The following is a 15,370-nucleotide window of genomic DNA, read 5'->3' as shown; positions in this document are numbered from 1 at the left end:
CACAAGAGGATGAATAAATAAATATTTAAATCAATTCCTAGTCATGTAGGCTGGTCAAAGAAAGCAAAAATTGTATCCCAAGGAGAGAAGTATTATTCCAGTACTGGGGCTTGATGAGAGAAAACATTAGATAGCTTGTTAAGATAATAAACATAATGGAATTACAGTGTCATCCAAACAGTGATTAAATATAACGTACGAGCCCAGCAGATACCAAAATAGTTTAATCTGCTAAGAAAACATACTTTATTACTTTTAATGTAGGCATAAAAATTACAATTGATCACCCTGACATAGTTAGATGAATTAAAACTTTTTTAAGGTTTAGAAATATGCAGTGAATGGTAGTACGTTTAACAGTTAGAAAACAGCATATGATGTCAGCTTCAATGCATATATTTTATGCATATTTTTCTAAAGTAATGGCCTCCATATTTAGCATACCTTGCACTCCAATCTGGTAAGTATAATAGTGTTGATTTTCCAGTTCATCTTTAGCACACACTAGAATGCCATCTGATTAGTCTATAATTTTTCAATAAGCTTCACCGTGGGGACATTTCCCAACTTTACTTGCCAGTTTTCTTTCCAGATGTTTTATATGACTTTTCAGGAAGGTTGATGGTCAGAAATTATGGGAATGATAGGTCAATACAGACTGATCTAACTGGACTTAGTTTCAGTCAACTTTCACTGTATGAATTATGCCAGATGGCAACTGAATTTTTGGTTGATTATTTATCTTAATATGCTGTGTATCCTTCTCACTGCAGAGTGATTGCTTATGAATGTTGTCCTGGATACGAAGAAGTTCCTGGAGAAAAAGGCTGCCCAGCTGGTAAATAAGATTATTAAATGAGGTTTACAGGTTCTCCAGTTTGAACCTATGTAAATTTGTAATAATGTATTGCTGCATGTCTCTTAATTTGGCCAATGGGCCTTGTAAGAAACAAGTAATAAATCAATAAGTAAGAAACAAGTTATAACAAGAAGTCTTTCTCTAGCATCTGTTCCAGACAGTGATATAAAAAGTGGCAGTTCATTTCAATCTTTAAAATCTGTTAGCGTGCTTTCTGTTTTCAAAGTATAAACCATATTAAATAGCTATCAACACAAATACAGTATTGCATATGTGTGGGATTTAACTAGTTAACGTATATACATAGCAAGCAGGTTTTCATCTGGCCTGTTAGATCCTAGAACATCTCAGCGTAAAACCTTATTTCAGTCCTAATTTTATTTCATCTTATTTCATCCCTATTTTCTACCACACATTTTGGCTTTTGCCACACATGCAAATGGAAGATTATGCTGAATTTTCGTTCCTCGGGATTTCCATAAACCATGCTTTTTTGTCTGTCAATGGCTATTAATTGTGATGGTTAAGGGAAACTTGAGTTTCAACAGTAGTGTGTGTGTGAATATCTTCTGTTGGTTTTGGAGGGAATATAAGGAGAAATGGGCTGCCTTATGAAATGTGACAAAGAAGCATTTAGCAGGCAATTACTAGAAACAGAAAACTGGACTAAACAAATTTTGGGCTGATTCAGCAGTGCTACACAAGCATATCATCCTTAGTTACCTCTTCCTTGAGTTTCCATTTTGTTGTTTTCTGCCATAAGTAGAGCAGATTTCGTTTCTTTCTACTCCCTGTTTTCCTTAAAACAATTCAAGCTCCAGTTCCTTTCTTTTCTTTTCTAGTAAATCATTCATAAATCCCTCTCACTTCATTGTATCTCCTTAACCTGCTTATACAGCACCATCACATTTCTGGGCTCTGTACAACATATATACACACAAATCATATATAGAGTGTTAGATAAAAGCTACATATTATTTGCTAATATATATCTGATATATTGTATATCTGATATTGTTTCTTACTAGCAAATCTGCTTTGATGGCAGAGAAGAGCAGCTTGGAGTGAAAAAAAAAAGATAACTGCAGATTGCTTGCTGTAAATTATCCTTCCCTACCTCCCACCCTGTGTTTTCTTCTCTGTGGGATTTCAAACCTGTGTGCAATTGCAAATGTACGCTTGAAGACTAATAAATCGTAGGAAATTGGTGGAATGACAAACAGTAAAGTCTCATTCTTCTTGCTGCATCTCTACCCATGAAGTAGCATTTTTAATTTGATATCTGGTCTGCAAAAATCTAGATAACCACTAGACAGAAGAAGAGAGATACTTCTGTATTGTCATCTACTGATTATTTGGATTTTTGCAGACAAGATATGCAAAATTGTACCCATGTCCATGCAAGATACCATTTGCCACTGCTGCAAGTTTTGTTTCTCTTTTCTGCCCTCTTCAGACCTAAAACACAAATCAGGCTAAATCTAGGTCTGTGCTAAAAACAGTAATATGTGAAAAATCTGTCTCAATTCAGTGGGTTGGATCCAGATTCTTCGAGAAGTAAGAACAGGACTTAAAATAGTCCTGTCTAACCTATCTCACTGATTTCAGTTGGTCTACTCTCAGTTAATGCCAACTTATTGACCAGATTTATTTTCAGAGCTCTTTAGTACTTATTTATTTTATTCTAATTGAGAAATAACCCTAACCAGAGAGCCAGTTTGGTGTAGTGGTTAAAGGCACCAGGCTAGAAACCGGGAGACCATTAGTTCTAGTCCCACCTTAGGCACCAAGCCAGCTGGCTGACCCTGGGCCAGTCCCTCTCTCTCAGCTCTAGGAAGGGGGCAAGGGCAAGTCACTTCTGAAAAACCTTACCAAGAAAACTTCAAGGACTTGTCCAGGCAGTCACCAGGAATCAACACTGGCTTGAAGGCATGCCCCCCCCCCCCGCAAAAAAAAAGAGAGAAAGAGAAATAGTAGGTTTTGTTCTGAAACTGCTGTAAACTTTGCTAAAATGAAATGCCTTTTTTTATTTTTAACAGCTTTGCCACTTGCCAATCTTTATGAGACACTTGGAGTTGTTGGAGCCACCACCACTCAGCTCTATTCTGCCAGCTCTAATCTGAGTGCTGAAATCACAGGGCCTGGCAGCTATACAATCTTCGCCCCCACCAATGAGGCCTGGGCATCGTTGCCTGCTGTAAGTCTAGGGCAGCTACAGTCTGCTCAATATGGGTGGAATCCCTGATCTCTAAGCTTGATTTTAACCAATCATTATGAATAAAACTGTAAGAATAAACAGAACCTGAAAAAGTTGGCTCCATAGCTATATCTATGAAATGAAACTTTTTGTCTTGCCATTATCAGAAATATTATTTAAATATGCTTGACATTTTAAAAAAAGATTGAGATTAGGTGGAACTGTGTAACTTATGTGCAGCAAGTATGGGGCTATAACCATTCTTTATACCTATCCCAGGCGCATGGAAACTAAGAACAAGTTAGACTGCAAAAGAATGTAGTGGATGGATGTAAGATTGGCAATCAAGAAATGGTTTCCTTTTCTTTACTCTGAGCCAACGTCTTCTGCAGGGGGACAAGGGCACCAGATGAATGAAAGCAGTGTTGTGGTATCACAGCACAACCCTTTCCTGCATGTGTTGCAGTGTTGCACACCTGCTTCAAAAGGGAAGAGTTTATGGCGTAATGCTGCAATTCATGCTTTCCTCGTCCTCATGAAAGCAGCAAAATCTTGTGCATATTGTTGCACTTAGCAACAATGGTGTGGTTATTCCCCCTTCAGGAGCTTGATTTCCTACTTGGAAAGGCAAAATTCCTTTCTTCAAAGGTAACCTACCTCAACATAATGCCTCCAGATAATTCTGCTACTAGCCATGATAATTGAGAATTAGGGAAGTTGTACTTTAATGCATCAGGTTGGAAAAGGAAGTGGATATAAGAACATCGTTTGTTAAGAAAAATGTTGAGATAGCAATGCTGTTTCTCTGGCACAGCTCTCTAGCACAGTTCAGGGATAAACTTCCCACCTCCTACTAGGCAAAGGCAGATAGAAACAGTCAGGTAAAATGCATGGGCCCAGATCTGGGAAAGGATGCTCAGTACAGCCAAATCATTAATCTCATTTCTTGATTTTAGGAAATGTTGGATTCCTTGGTGAGCAATGTCAATATCGAGCTGTTAAATGCTCTGCGGTATCACATGGTGAATAAACGAATCCTCACTGATGAGCTAAAACATGGGCTTTCTCTCCCTTCCATGTACCAGAATATTGATATCCAGATTCATCATTACCCAAATGGAGTGAGTATCTGGTAAATTTACAAATATAACTGGGCACAGCACTGAACTTCGATTGGATGAAGTGAGGATTATTTTGTTCCTACTTTGGATGGCTTAATAATGTAGCCAGTTATATCAATATAATTAGCTTTCTACAATGCGATAGCCCAAAAATGTAGACCAGAGACAGGACTGGCTGTTATTATTGTCTTTATGTGGAGTTCCTACCAGGAAGAAACACTTTCAAAAGATTTTCTTGTACCCATCATGATGCATACATACAGCACTCAGAATGTTTTTTGGAATGCGAAGATTAAAAAAACTGAGCATAGCTGCCTTTATCCACATCTCTCTGCAGCCATATAATATTGTTATTATGAAATATAATTTAAAAGAAGACTGCTCAATTGTATTGGGAGGAAAGGGGGGGGGAGATCTACCATATATAGATGCAGAGTGAATATAATACAGATGATATGAAGGAACTGCAGTGAATTATGCATGCATGCAGTCTTTATAGGTTCAGTGAATTGTTTTTAGATGTGTTTGAGTAGAAAAGTTTGAGTAAAATGCTGTCCTCTGAATTGGTCTTTATTTTTAAACTTTATAAGTTTTTATTAGAAGTAAAATTATTCATTTATAAATAATAACCTTTAAAACCTATAGGATTCTTCAAAATGATTCTGTCAGATCTACGTAAGCAATCCCTAGGATTCATTCTGTCTCTTTTAATGATACCCCTCCTACCTTGTGTCATCCTTCATATCAATACAGACATTTAATGTCAACAATAAATTCATTTTCTTTTTTTCCTATCCTGCCCATTCCAGATTGTGACTGTGAACTGTGCTAGATTGCTGAAGGCTGACCATCATGCTACCAATGGAGTAGTCCATCTGATAGACAAAGTCATTTCTACAACATCAAACAGTATCCTGCAAGTTGTAGAGATTGAAGAAAGTCTTGAAACTCTTAGGGTAAATCCATCTCAAATGATCTCAGTTTTATTTCCTTACACCAATGGAATGTGAGATCACTTTCTTGGAAATCCATTTGTTTTGGCAACCTTACTAGATTCATTCTCATATAACTGATTCCCTTTCTTTTCCATTTCTTTAAAGGCTGCTGTGGCAGCTGCTGGTCTCAACAATCTTTTAGAAAATGAAGGTCAGTTTACATTATTAGCCCCAACCAATGAAGCTTTTGAGAAGATCCCTAAAGAAACACTTAACAGGATCCTGGGAGACCCAGAAGCTCTAAAAGGTAAACGATCTGTCCATAATCATTGTTATTAACAGAAAGGCTATTGGTTTCACAAAGATTTGAGCCTATGAATGATGAATGGAGGCAAAATGTATTTTTGAAATTTATTACTATTCATTCCTGTTTATTCTCTTGAGTTATAGTGGAACAGTAAATGATAGTTACAAGAGAAGTGAAAGGAACTGTATTGAGATATAACACATCATCCTGAGGTTTACAGATGCCCACTTAGATTTCATTATAATCCATCCTTTCAGAAAGATAGAAACCATGTTTCAGCATGCTGTTGGCAAAACTGAGCTTGCCCTTTGAACCATATTCTTTTAAGGCGTCCTTGTTTTCATGGGAAAGAAAGACTTGTATGGGAGAATTAATAACGTTTCTAAATGTTATCGACAGTAATGTTAATTTGTAAAGTCACATACAGTTTGATATTGGTTTATCTGATGTACCATTCATGGAGAATGCTGGTCTTTCTCAGTTATGAAATAACTTCCCAAAGATGCTTTATTGGTAGTATTTTGTGGTGAAAACCTAATTTAAACTCCTAATAAAATTTCATTTTACTTCTACTTAGTGGAAGTAGTATGTGTTCAGGTATGAATAGTGTGTGAGAGAATAAATATACATATGTTCGTATAATCTATACTCTAAGGCAGCATTCCTTATTTAAAAATGGACAGAACCTCATCACCAGGCTTTTCACTCACTTAGGCAAGTGAAAATGCCTTTGGGTTTTAACTAGAGGTCCTAAATAGAGAACTGGCCACCTATTTTGAGATCTAATAGATGCCTGTCTAGATGCCTGTCCTCACCCATTTGAACTGAGAGAGGCAAAAACCATGATAGTGTTGCCCCTGGATTTGTGTTTCTCTTTCTTCCTTGGTTATTTCAAGACATTATACATGAATGGAAGGGACCCAATAGTGCACAGTCTTTGCATGCCTCCCTGCTATGGTAGTGGCTCTCCCAAACTCTTTTTCCTCTTTTGGTATACTGTGTTTACATGAGTCACTGCTCTGGCAATGGCTTTTTCAATCCTTCTGCTGACTTTAAGGCAGGAGCAGAGAGAGGAAACCATGAGAAAGCTGTGTCAGCATTGACTCATTAGCAAGAAGGCAGACGCATGGAGAACTGGGCAAGCTGGTCAGCACTTTCCATGGGGAAAAAAATGAACAATAGTAATCAGCACTTTGAATGATGTATCTGATGACACTAGATGGGTCTCAGAAACCTCTGCAATAACAAGCTGTGTGATTTTAAAAAAAATAAACAATGCTCATTCATTTCTGAAGCCAAAGCAAAGACCAGTACTTTGTGCTTTTAAATGGGGAACAATCCTCAATATTACTAAGGATCTGACCTAATGTGTTCAATAAGAGTTGAGAAGAGTCTTATCCTTAGGAAATAAATGTACTTGATTTCGTATAGATATGCTATAGAAGCATTTTTTTTTAGCAAAGAAATATTTTTGTAAATAGTAAGGAAGGCTTAGCAAGGATTTGAAGACTATTGGATTCTCTGGCTACATAATTATATTATTACAAGAATGCCCAAGATTAAGGACCAGGAGTAATCTTATTCAATCATTCTTCTTATGTGTAAACTCTGTACTTGTTTAGAAGGAGTGGGAAGGAACGCCATAGCGCAGTTTCTATCCCTCACTGTTCTTGTTTCAGTCCTTTAATCTCAAAGGAATTTCACCTCTATCTGGGCAGGGTTCCTCTGATCTTAGAGATGTGGTAAGAGAATGTGACCAGAGGAAACTGTCCTCTGCAAATAGTTATCCCCCATATATGGATGATGATGATGATGATAATAAGATGGTTGGACTTAGAATTAGCAGCTGATCCCTGCTAAATATGCCTCCTCGCTTGGGGTGGGAAAGGTAATAGCTCATCTTGGGGGTGGCTAGCATCATAGATCTTTCCCACCGAATAAGAACGTTGACCCTTGGGTTTGGTATTGATTTTATTTTTATTTCTTGGTGTATTTCTTGTAATTTATATTTTATTATTTTAATCTTGGTTTTATTATAAACTGCCCAGAGTCCCCCTTTCTTGGGGGAGATGGGCAGTAATAGATGTTTGAAGAATAAATAAATAAATTAAATAAATAAATATACAGAATGAATAAATGAATGAATGAATGAATGAATAAAATATAAAGAGGGCTGGCTAGAACTAACAGTAACTCCTTCCTTCTCATTAAGTACTGTGTTTGCAGTTGATTTGCCATATGACCAGGCAGGCTGGAGGCTACAAGCATCTCTTATTGATCTGCCCTGAACTAAAACAGTGAGCCAGCCTTCTTCAACTTCCTATCCTCCAGATATGACTGGAAATTCTAGGAGTTGTCAACTCAGCACATCAGGAGGGCATCAGATTGGAGAAAGCTGCACTGAGTAATTTGCAAGATTTGTTTTAGCTTGACTATTTTGCTTATTTAAAGAAAAAAAAAGTGTTAAGCATGTCAACTATTATTCTGAGATACTATTTAATTTTCAGTCCGTGGCCTACCATTCACTAGAAGAGATGTCCAAGCTACTTTTAAAGAATTCCACTTACTGTGTCCTATTCCCCCCATAGCACTGCTGAACAACCACATCTTAAAAACAGCTATGTGTGCTGAAGCTATTATTGCTGGTTTATCCATGGAGACCCTGGAGGGTAATATATTGGAAATAAGCTGTACTGGTGATCAGCTGACTCTCAATGGAAAACCCATCATTGCTGACAGGGATGTAATGGCAACAAATGGAGTGATTCACTTGGTCAATGAACTTCTCATCCCAGACTCTGGTAAAACTTCTTTTTTTTTGTCCTCAGAATGAATCATGCTATATGTACCCGTAACTTAAACAACATAGCTTGGGTGCCAAGAATTAAGTTTCTTTCTTCTAATGGAAAGAACATGGGATTATGGAACTTGTCATCTTTGCCCATTTAAAATGAATGTGTGAAATGGGAAAATGGAAATTGCACATAATAGCTCATGTTGTGATGTATACTTCCTTATTCATGGAGCTTCTGACTCTCACATGTTCCCTGTACATTTGAGAAGTAATTGGTATCGTTAAAAAAAAAATCACAAATTACCTTTTAGGCAGACAGAACTATGAAAATGGGCAAGAAATGGCCAGGTTAAATCTAGGCATTTGCTCTCTCCCCCTGACAAGGGATGCGTATGATTAGGAAGATGGTTTATTTCCTTAAAAATATAATTTCCAACTTACGAAATGAAGTTAAATATTGGGAAAATATGGAATGGAAGTGCTAGTTCTTTCTGTTTAAGCAAAATATGGAAGAAACTCAGAAAAAGTGAGAAATTATTTGTTTTGAATAATTTTGAAACATGCCGCTTCAGATCCACATTTAGCTAAGCCTAGGTTACATTCACTGAAATTAGTGGAATTAGTCATGACAAAGCAATGCCCCGTTGAATTCACTAAACGTTAAATATGATTAAACCTTTTAGTTTTAACAAATGCAGTTCTGTTCCTTCATCAGGTACTGTTTTAATATGCGTAATAATTATGAAACCCATTCTGATGTCTGTTGTTGTTTTAATTGAAGCTAAAACTCTGCTGGAGTTGGGTATGGAATCCGATGTTTCAACATCTATTGACCTTTTTAAACAAGCTGGTCTTGGTTCACATCTTACTGGAAATGAGCGATTGACAGTCCTGGCCCCCATCAATTCTTTCTACAAAGGTTTGTATACTGGAACTCCTATCCAGTGGAATCTGTTTGTCATTAGTGCCTCATGTCCAATCAACAAGCTGTAAGGGAGGGAGAGGAGGAAAACTCATCCCCCTTCCTGTGCCTGGAATGGTCCCTTTGGATGTGCCTTAAGCTTCAATTGACTGCTAAGAATAATTTTTAATTAGTAGAATTGCATGTCAAAACCATATCCATTTATAGCTTTTCTAATGTTATTTTGGTTCATGTGCATGATTCTAATAGGGAATAAAAATAAGTTAGGTGGTCTTGCTTTCTAACAATTAATGGAAGCTGTTATTTATTCAATTATATCTTAGATTTCCTTCAGTATCCTCAGAAAGATACTAGTACTCAGGTTTTAGAAATAGGCAGCTTTATTAAAATGCCATTTAATATGTTAGATGATTAAAACACAAGCAATTAAAGAAATGCTAAAGTGTTTAGCCTACAGTCTTATTCGTAGTAGATTAATGCAGACTATGTGGCTTCCCTTAATCATACATGGCACTGGTTGGACTGAATTTAGTGAATAATAAATGATATTTACCAGGTTGTAGCATGACGATGCATGGATCTTGTTGCTGACTGCTATTTGGGGGCAATATAGAAGCCTATTTGATATAGAAATAAATAAGATTATATGAATATAATCACATTAATGGGATAGTTATATGGTTATCTATTAATACCCAGAACATTGTTTCCTGGGTTGATTGTATCAAGATAAAAAAATGAGGTATGTGAAATTGGTCCAAACATTTGATTGTTAACATCTTTGCTATGTTTCTGTCAAAATGAATAGATAATTTATAGTAGAGATAGGAAGTCTGCAGTCGCAGAATCCAAATTTGGCACTGGAAAATGCATCCTGACTAACATTGCTCACCTCCCTCTCCTTATTTACAAAACTTCACGCTAATGCTCCAATGATATCAATTGGTACCTTTGACCTGAATTATTCTATTTGAATCCTACTCTTCTTCTCTGGAGTCCAGGTTTTATAATAGTACTAAATAAATGAATATATAGCAGTCTGAATTTTCCTAAAGCTGATTCTTAGATAGCTAAAATAATACCATACATACATAAGAGAGTCAAAGTGTTGAACATAAATTGTTAAAAGTTTTGGAAATGGCCCAATGCAGACCTATTATGCCAAAACAGAATGCTGATCAATTGCTGTGGCAGTGGGGCAGAGAACTGGGGGAAAGAGAATAAAATAGTGTATACAACATCCTAAATGTTCCTACTGCATAATTATACCATGTCAAAGTGGGTTTTACTGCATGCAAATTTATATGACAGTAAACTCTTCCATATTGATTGGATATGTTCTAAACTATCAGCATATATTGTAAACTTTCACAGGTCTGACCAAACTGTGTAGTATAAAAGTACTGTAAGTAAACAATAAATAAAATAAATTGGCTGGGAGATAATGAGAATGGCAATTCAACATATCTGAAGGCCACCATAATGCCTGATCTATGAAGTCCCCAAGTATTTGTGTTTCTTACCAAAACCACCCCCAAACCCAGACTGAGAAATTTTTTTAGAATATCTATTTGGTAATATGGGAGGAACTGAAAGTGGGTGTGGAGGGGTAGATGGAAAATTGTGGATTTCTGCTGTGAATAGGCTTAAAAATGCAATGTTGTTCATTGCTTAGAATATAGGAGAGAAGGAGGGAGAGAGAAAATTGGAGCAGAAATACTGATTTTGTTTCTACGACCTCTTTGTGCAGAGGCATCCACAGGATTCTCAAAATGATGGAAGTAATATTGCAGTGTCATGACATTAGCTTCACCCCTTTGGTATGTGTGTGCAAAGTCACAATGCATGTGCAGAAGGGCAGAGCTTGCACTGCAGACTATTTTAATAATTTGCCCCCTTTATCATCTCCTGCAGGTGCTTCTGTCTGCATGTATTTTAAAATGAACTGTGTGTTGATCTGAATGTATGAATAATGGGTTTTTTTGTTGTTGTTCTGCAGATCACAGTCCTTCAGCAAACAGAAATTTGCTCCAAGATCATTTAATTAAAGAGCAGCTTTCTTCTAAATATCTTATCCATGGACAGAAGCTAGAAACTCTGGGTGGCAAAGAATTGAGAGTATTTGTGTACCGCAATGTATGTTTCCCTTTAAAAATTGCTCTAGTTTGATATTTAAGTCTTAAGATTATGGTATTTTATGATAGTTTGTAAATATACACAGTGCCCAACTGAGATATCACCACTGAGTTTTGTGCAAAAATGTGTCTGCAGCATGCAGATTACAGCCTTTCCCCCAAATACTCTTGACAGCATATATAAAGTTATTCCATGTTTATCTTCACAACAATTCTCTGAGATTGATTTCATCTAGGGATTTTGTAGGAGAGCACGGATTTGGATATCGGCCTTCCTATTCCATCTCCAGTAATTTATCTGTTGTAGAAGACTCATGCTGTTCCTGGTTCAGAAAGGACAAGCAAGCTATTTTTGTCTTTCCTTTTCACTGGAAAGCTTTTTCAAGCAATACAGAATTGATTCTGCAGAATGCAACTGTGAGCTAATTTATGTCAAAATTCTTTCTTTAGGGTGGAAACATAATGGGACTCCCTTTTATTTTGTTCCTCGCTGTAGTTCCTAGGGAGCCTTAACAATTTTTTCTAGAAGCTTGTAGTTCCTCTGGAGCAGATTTTGAGAGCCCATAGGGAGTTGCAAGAAGAGGAGGGATATTTATCTTCGTTTATTTATATGAGTTATATAAATGGGGAGGGCAGTTGTGTTTGGTTCTGAATATGAGAACTTAATAAAATTTTACAAATTCCAAATTATTATGATGCAATCCCTCCTGTAGAATCTCTGCATAGAAAATGCCTGCATTGCTGCCCATGACAAGAGAGGAAGATTTGGCACCTTGTTTGCTATGGATAAGATGCTAAGTCCCCCTGTGGGAACAGTTATGGATGTGCTCAAAGCAGACGATCGCTTCAGGTAATAGTTTTACTTCTTACTATTATTGTACAAGCGGTAGAGTAGGAAATGTAGTTTTGCTTCAACAGGGATTATTTGGGGGAGCTAATGGTTTCCACATTTTAAAACTTATATTTATGTTTTAGATATGTGTTCCTCTTGTATATTAAAAAATAAACAATCCATGTAAGTTATTTTTAACTATCTAAGATTACTGGCTCATCTGATTCACTATTGTCTCTACTGACTGGCAGTGTCATGAGCACTGCTGGCGAGCAGGAGGGGGCCCCTATCCAGGGGGGAAAATGCATGCGTAGTAGTGAGGAGTTGAGCAGCCATTCAAAGAGACACAGAACAGACCTGCCTTGACTTTTGGGGTTTATCTGTCTGGGTTTTTCCCACGCTTCTTCAGTTTGTTAGGGTTTTCTGTCTAATGTAGCAGTAATAAAACACTAGAGACCTATTCCTCGTCTCAGCGTGGTTCCTGACTGTTAGGACAGGCAGTGACACTCCGAAGTTTCTAAGAAGAATCTTTTTCATCTTCTCTAATGTACCCAAAGCAGTCCTAAATGACATTTGTTGTGTTAAAACATTGGCACATAGTTCATGGCTTGGGACTGGGTTACCTAAGGGGCCGCCTTCTCCCAGTTGTTTCTACCCGTCCAATTTGATCTGGTAGATTGGGCATGCTACGGATCCCATCGGCCAAAGAATGTCGGTTGACGGGGACTAGAAGGTGTGCCTTTTCAGCCGTAGCACCTGCCCTATAGAATATTCTCCCCTCAGAGATCAGGATGTCCCCAACCCTGTTGGCCTTTCATAAGGCCATGAAGACCTGGTTATGTGCCCGGGCCTGGGGCCCCAAGTGTGGTAATGGTCCCGTTTCTTGGTTGTATTGACATCTTACATTGTTTACTTGGCAGCCATGTATATTTATTTTTATTGTAGTTGTTTTAATTGTAATTGTTTTATTGTTTTATGGTTTTTATTGTTGTGAGCCACCCAGAGTCACTGGTTGAGATGGGCGGCTATAGAAATTGAATAAACAAACAAACAAACAAACATAATACTGTGATCCTTCTCTGTTTGAGGATGGAATAATTGTAGAAAGATAACATAAACTTACTAAATCTGTCTCTTCCTTCCAAGCTTAAATACAATCTGTGCCGTAGGGCAGCAAAGGAGAATAGGATATGTATGGTTTCTACATCTTCATATGCCCAGTCTCTTCAGATTGATTAACATAATGAAGCTTTGACACATGAGTTAACTTTCACAGCAGTGTGTGTGTGCAGGGGGAACAACTGGATAGAAATATGATATATACAATAACTCCCTACTCCCTTGGCTGTTCTGTTATAGGATATTCATGGACCTATGCTGAGGGAAGACCCACAGAAGGTGGAGCTCTTACGGGTTCCTTTTTGCTTTTTAAACTTTGCTTTTTAAAACATGTTTGGTGGTTTTGTGGATTTATACTCAGCCTTTAAAAAAAAACTATTTTCACAGTGTTTAGTTATAAAGTCAACCAGATGATGTACATCATCTTCGAGTGTGTGCGTGTGTGTCAAAAAGTCAAGATAGTGGTCACAACCACATGATCAAAGACCCATCATTTTTGTATGTACATCAACATCATATATACATACAAAGGGGCAGGGCTTTGATCATGGAGTCACAACTGCCATCTTTTTGAAGCCTTTTTGAAACTGACTGACTCTGTGTCATCACCAGCAAATTTGCCAGACAGGCCACTCAGATGCTTTTGTTCTAATGGATGCAGTTTGTGAACTGCAAAGGTAAAAATATCTGTAGATCCAACTTCCCAGTTAATAAAACAACCAGCCTGCAGGGAAATCTTAACTTAAAGGTCATTGCTAATTTTCCTTAAACACTTTGCTCCAGTTCAACAATTTATCACAGATATGTGGGCTCTGACATAAAATGAATGAAGAAGCCATTTGCTCAGGAACTTCATGTAGAGATTGGGGCCACTGTATTTTAGCTGTGATATTTTATACTGCCTATGGAAACTTGTAATTCTTAACTAAGGATTTCTGTTCATTTGTGGATTTTTTACAGTACCCTAGTGGCTGCCATCCAATCTGCAGGCCTAACTGAAACACTGAATAGGCCAAGATCCTTCACAGTGTTTGCACCGACAAATGAAGCTTTCCAAGCCATGCCTCAAAGGGAGCTAAACAAACTTATGGGTAACTTCCCAAGATATTATTGATAGATTATATTTATATTACTTATACTTCACCTTTCAGTAAACTTCCACTATTTTATTCTGTTTAGTCTCAAAAATACTTAGCTTCACTTTGGTGTACTAGTCCGTTAAATAGAAATACAGCTGAAAAAAAGTAGCGCTCAGAAATACTATTAGACAAAAACATGGACAGAGGGTTAAGCTACTCTATTACTATTTGTTGCATCAATATTTATTTAAATTTCTAAAATCTGATTTTTTTTTCCTCCTCACCAGGAAAGAGTACGCTTTTACTATCTAACTCAACTAAAATAATGACCTAGAAAAGTTATATTTTTACTTCTACTACTCGTGAATATATCTAGTAACATTTTTCTGCAATTCTGCAATAGATCCACATCCATTAATAGAACTGATTCACCAACTGAAGCAGATCAGAATGAGAAAGAAGGACATTGAGGGCAGGAGAAAGAGGGGGCAGACAGAAATTCCTATGCCAAAGAAAGTTTGGGTTCTTCTAACACAACACTGGGTATCATCCAGTAATAATTTCACCATCGTCTTCATAAACTGTCTATACGTGCACAGCTGATTGTGAAGTCATCCAAAATTTCAGTCACTATCCAGATATTTTCCAGCAATAATAATATGGTCAAAAATTTGTAGATTCAATGTAGTAACATTATGAATGTTAGCTGAACAGGTAATGACAAAGATTAGATGACCGAAGAAAATGGTCACCAGATAATACATTGGGCTGAAGCCATATTAGGAAGTGACATATGGACATGTTCAGTCATCTTTTGTGCAAATATCGAAGCATTCCCGCTCATGCACTGAAATGTAATTATGGCTTTGAAATAATATAAAGTATCTCTTTATTAAAGCCTAACAGTTTTGAGACATCATAATGAAGCAGACATATACTTATGGGAACTGATTATCCCTTTTAAGTTCCTACAGCAGCACTCTGCGTATTTGTTCTATTGTTTAGAAATACTATATAACTGATTTGTAGCTACTGTAAGCAACTGTGATGCCGAAACATCCCAGATGTGA

The 15,370-nt window shown here is 37.1% G+C and overlaps 1 protein-coding gene across 1 annotated transcript in view; it reads left to right on the top strand.

Annotated features, from left to right (window-relative positions):
* Window positions 1-15,370, top strand: part of TGFBI (transforming growth factor beta induced) — a 50,629-nt gene that overhangs the window by 23,181 nt on the left and 12,078 nt on the right. Inside the window, exons 3-12 of the mRNA XM_063292280.1 lie at window positions 774-838; window positions 2,899-3,056; window positions 4,013-4,177; window positions 4,987-5,133; window positions 5,278-5,419; window positions 8,008-8,220; window positions 8,995-9,132; window positions 11,135-11,271; window positions 11,984-12,120; window positions 14,182-14,312. Of these exons, the coding sequence (XP_063148350.1) occupies window positions 774-838; window positions 2,899-3,056; window positions 4,013-4,177; window positions 4,987-5,133; window positions 5,278-5,419; window positions 8,008-8,220; window positions 8,995-9,132; window positions 11,135-11,271; window positions 11,984-12,120; window positions 14,182-14,312 (1,433 nt within the window). The remainder of the gene's footprint in view (window positions 1-773; window positions 839-2,898; window positions 3,057-4,012; window positions 4,178-4,986; window positions 5,134-5,277; window positions 5,420-8,007; window positions 8,221-8,994; window positions 9,133-11,134; window positions 11,272-11,983; window positions 12,121-14,181; window positions 14,313-15,370) is intronic.

The sequence above is a fragment of the Candoia aspera genome, chromosome 2 (genome assembly GCF_035149785.1).
Source record: "Candoia aspera isolate rCanAsp1 chromosome 2, rCanAsp1.hap2, whole genome shotgun sequence".
Lineage (NCBI taxonomy): Eukaryota > Metazoa > Chordata > Lepidosauria > Squamata > Boidae > Candoia > Candoia aspera.
Note: the sequence above shows the minus strand (reverse complement) of the source record. Positions and strands in the feature narration are given on the sequence as shown.